Source organism: Micropterus dolomieu, unplaced genomic scaffold (assembly GCF_021292245.1).
Source record: "Micropterus dolomieu isolate WLL.071019.BEF.003 ecotype Adirondacks unplaced genomic scaffold, ASM2129224v1 contig_879, whole genome shotgun sequence".
In the NCBI taxonomy this organism is placed as follows: Eukaryota; Metazoa; Chordata; class Actinopteri; order Centrarchiformes; family Centrarchidae; genus Micropterus; species Micropterus dolomieu.
In genome coordinates this window covers 2567-6628 of record NW_025729869.1, presented here as the reverse complement: position 1 = coordinate 6628, position 4062 = coordinate 2567, and the positions used below count along the sequence as shown (strand labels likewise).

At 39.9% G+C, this 4062-nt stretch overlaps 2 protein-coding genes across 2 annotated transcripts in view; both read left to right on the top strand.

The window, feature by feature from the left end:
• Positions 1 to 60: 60 nt before the first annotated feature.
• Positions 61 to 871, top strand: LOC123964158 (odorant receptor 131-2-like; the record flags this gene model as incomplete). Its single annotated transcript, XM_046041263.1, has 2 exons — positions 61 to 325; positions 449 to 871. Coding segments are annotated over 2 exons (652 nt in total), but the record flags the coding sequence as incomplete, so codon positions are not given.
• A 2645-nt stretch (positions 872 to 3516) lies between these two features.
• The window catches only part of LOC123964159 (odorant receptor 131-2-like), a 3008-nt gene continuing 2462 nt past the window's right edge, over positions 3517 to 4062 (top strand). The window contains exons 1-2 of the mRNA XM_046041264.1: positions 3517 to 3662; positions 3848 to 3988. Coding sequence (XP_045897220.1) covers positions 3517 to 3662; positions 3848 to 3988 — 287 coding nt within the window. The remainder of the gene's footprint in view (positions 3663 to 3847; positions 3989 to 4062) is intronic.

The window sequence follows — 4062 nt, the reverse complement described above, 5'->3', positions numbered from 1 at the left end:
AAAGAGCATATAAAGATTAAACAAATCAAATATGGTGTGTTTTTATTTGTCTTCATCCAGGAACAGCCCTCTGAACCTGGCTGGCATGGCACTCGAGCGTTACATTGCTGTTTGCCGACCTCTTCATCACGTCCAGATCTGTACTGTGCAGCGAGCCTACGCTCTCATTGCACTGATCTGGCTAGTCTCCTTCATCCCGGGCCTCTCAGATGTCATCATCCTCCTCGCCACTCAGCCCCTCTCTGTCTTTGCAAAGAGTGTCCTCTGTCACTATTCCTCCGTGTACAACACACCGTACCACAGAGCACAAAGTGCAGCTGTCCAGGTGAAACAGTGATCGTTACGTGATGGACGTTCTTCCTGATATCAGCCGTTTCTGTATCCTGTGTGAGCAGGTTGTTTTTGTTTTCAGTTTTAATGTCTTTACTCATGTCAGGTATCAGATTAAAATGTCTTCACGTGTTCCTCTCAGGTCCTTTTGTTTACCTTCGTCTTCCTGACTGTGATCATCACCTACCTGAAGGTCCTCTGCACGGCCCGGACAGTTTCTGGTTCTAATCAGGCCTCGGCCAGAAACGCCCGCAACACTATCCTGCTGCACGGAGTCCAGCTCTTCCTCTGCATGCTGTCATTCATCTCTCCCTTCATCACTGTCACTTTAATCACAGCCTGGCCCCTTGAAACCACCAAGATCCTTTTCTCTGGCTTCCTGTTGACCAATGTGCTTCCACGTCTGCTCAGTTCGCTCATCTACGGCGTCAGAGACAAGAAGTTCAGCAGCCAAGTCAGGCAGCACTTCTTCTGTAAAGGCTGCAGCTCTGTAGAAAACACCTAATAGTAGGAGCCCTCAGAAGGTCCAAACGTGTGTTACACTGGAGGGCCTTAAAACACTATATGTTGCAAGATTTTTTTAATGGGCTAAAACCTGCAACACAGACTACATAGTCTGATGCATTTGGCCCAAATGTTACCTTTAAAAGGGGAAAAGCTAAATTTCGGTCTCAATGAATGTATAAAAGTTTCATTCCATATTGTACATGTTTATGAACTGCAGTAGCACAATGTAAACCAGCTTTTGCTAAATTCTCCAAAATACTGTGTGACTGTTTACTGTCAGTGTCCCAAAAGGTAGCTCAGGGTGCAGGAAATAAAAAAACATTTAAAATTCAGTGACTTTAGCCATTGCTCTTATTAAAAGTGAATGTGTTATCTTCAAATTATTCTAAACAGCCTCAAAAGGTAAAAAGTTTAACTTAATTGTCATTTCAACTATGAAAATGAAAATTACAGCTAAGGTGAAACTTTGGGAAACTTCTTCAGGATCAGAACACAAAAACAACAGCATAAAACATCAAAATGAAAAAAAATAGCTAAAGCTCATAGGTGCATCAGAAAAACAGATTACAATGATCATTGTTACATATGAACAGTTCTTGTATCAACCTGAGTGAATCTGAAAAAGATATTCTTTTGAAGACTACTACTTCTAATCCTCACTGAATTTATGTTTCACTTCGAGGACCTCTACACCACTGACCCCAACTATGAGTTATGTTTGTTCCTTAAGAAAACACCTTATTGAGCGCATGCATGTACAGATGGCTAATTTGCACAGTTGAATATGTGTGCACTTGCTCTATAACTCTTATTTATCTTCCATTTACACACATGAATAGCTTGACTCTGCAAACCGTTTGCTTATGCTGTAGCCTATACTACTAGCTACTCAGGTGATGTGCTACCCTCACCTGAGATTCTGTTACTCTAGCATGTCTTGCAGCCTATTAAATGCAGTTTTATGGCGGAGCCACAGCAATGTTAAAGATTGTCTTTAAACCGTATCATGAACTTCATTTTTTAATCAGCTCATTAACTTGTCAGACATTTCTCTGACACTGAGCTCACCTGTCTGTAAGAATGCAAGCTAATGCTACGAACAGTTGTTCCTTTACACTTTCGTTCTTCTCAAAAAGGACACGATGGCGTAATTAGCTTTTCGGGGTATTTTTGTTTAGTAATATGGTTGTTTGGTAAAAACAATTTCAGTTGACTCATATTAGTTATTGCTAGTTTGCTAACAATAACAGTGAAGAGACACTGTTGACTTCATATTGTCCAGATTACTGGTGAAGGGTTAATGACAAATGTTTTTGCAAATGAGTTCCACTGTAGACACCTGATGATAATAAAAAATATTAGTCCAATAAAACACGGTACAGTACATTAAGCAGTATAACCCAGCTGTGTAAACTTCACCTCGGTTGTTTGATTTGTTTGGTTTGAGGTCAGAGTGCGACTGGCTTAACTTCTCTTTGGTTTGTTCTCCCGGAGGCCTCAACATTTAGTCTTTCAGTCTTATTACAGCGGTCACGTCTGACTGGTTCGTAGTCCACCTGTTAATGCATCATCATATGGTGACTCCTCTATGCTTTGAAAAAAGTGCGATAAAGTCAAACTATGAAGACAAATAGATTTTTACATTCATGACAGCAATGGTCCCAGATGACCAGCTGCTTGTGTTGGGTCATAATGGATTAGATGTTTATTTTACAACCACTCAAACAATCTCCCTACCTCAGTCCCTTCAGCTAGCTCCCTGCCTCTCCAAAAATAATCTCACCTCACTGAGGATGTCTATATAACAGCATGTCTTCCTGTTCCTCTCACTACTTTGTGGCAGTTGTTCAGCCTGATATCTCAACATAAACCGGACCAGTGTGCTGTGGAAGTATGTATGATTTGTTTCCCCTTTAATTTTGCATTTAAAAGTTTATCTTAAAAAGTTAGAAAGAGCTGCAGTGCCAGAAGAATAATAGCTGAGATCTCACCAGATTTAAAACTGAACAGGCATTGTTAGATTTGCTATTTGCTGTCTTTTACAATATTATTGTTTCTGTGTGAAGGGAAAAAAGAGAGAAGCTACTCGTCCTGACAGACAATAACATAGCTTGGACATTAAAAGAGAAATGTTGCAGAGTATATGACAGAACATTTTAAATAAAGTTTTGTCCAGAAATCTAGTTAGCATATGGATCCTTTGTTTTTGCCTCGATTGTGCAAGTTATTATAAAACATAATGAAAGAAGACTCTTTAAATTCAATTTATACATTCATATTTGAAAAAATTATATTTCACTTTTATTGTTGATTTACGTAGCCTATATCTGGGTGGAATATTATTATGTGGCTTAATAATCCAAGGGTCATTTCTTTTGTATTATTCATCTTATCCATTTGTATTTTGTATTTCCTTTGTATTACTAAATGTTAAGATTGTCAAATGAGAAATCTACACACTTTATCTAGATTGACTAATTTTGAGCAAAAGCAAGACATTGGTCCAGAAGAAATTATGTATTTTAAGTTATTCCAAATCTACATTATGTTTGTTGACTCATTTGTGGAATTGATCTGAGAGGGGGTTTGATTCACTAAACAATAACAGACACTGGAAGATCGTTCCTCCAGCACTGCCTGAACCGAGCTCTGGTTTCTCGGCACCAAGCGGGACGAGGTATGAACTCGACCACACGTCTGGACAGCTTCAGTGAAGCTTTCTCAAAACAAGCCATCACCGTTGGTCTCGCCTTAATTATCAACTGCATCAATGGAGCTTTTGTCTACACCTACTTTCAGAGCCAGGTCTTCCAGAGAGACTCCAGGTGACAGACAGACCGCAAATATGATGAGATGTGATGTTCATATCTGCTGAACTGGCCAAAGTTGGTCTTATAATTTGATTTATCTTACCCCATGTTGTGATTTGAACTTACTTAGGAGCAGAGTTCAATATGATTAAATCTCTTGACTCTCCTTCCCGTAACTACTGTGCTCTTCCCTCCTGCAGATACGTGCTCTACATACATTTGGTGATCAACGACATGATTTTGTTGACATTTTCTGTGGCGCTGCAAATCATGACCTACACCATTCCCCTGAGCTTTACTCCCTGCTGCCTCATGCTGCTCGTCTTAGTCACCACCGACAAGTAGGTGTTCGTGTTCAACAGAATGTGTTTATTATTCAGCAGATGTGCTTTGGGGGGGGGGGGGGGGGGTTTTT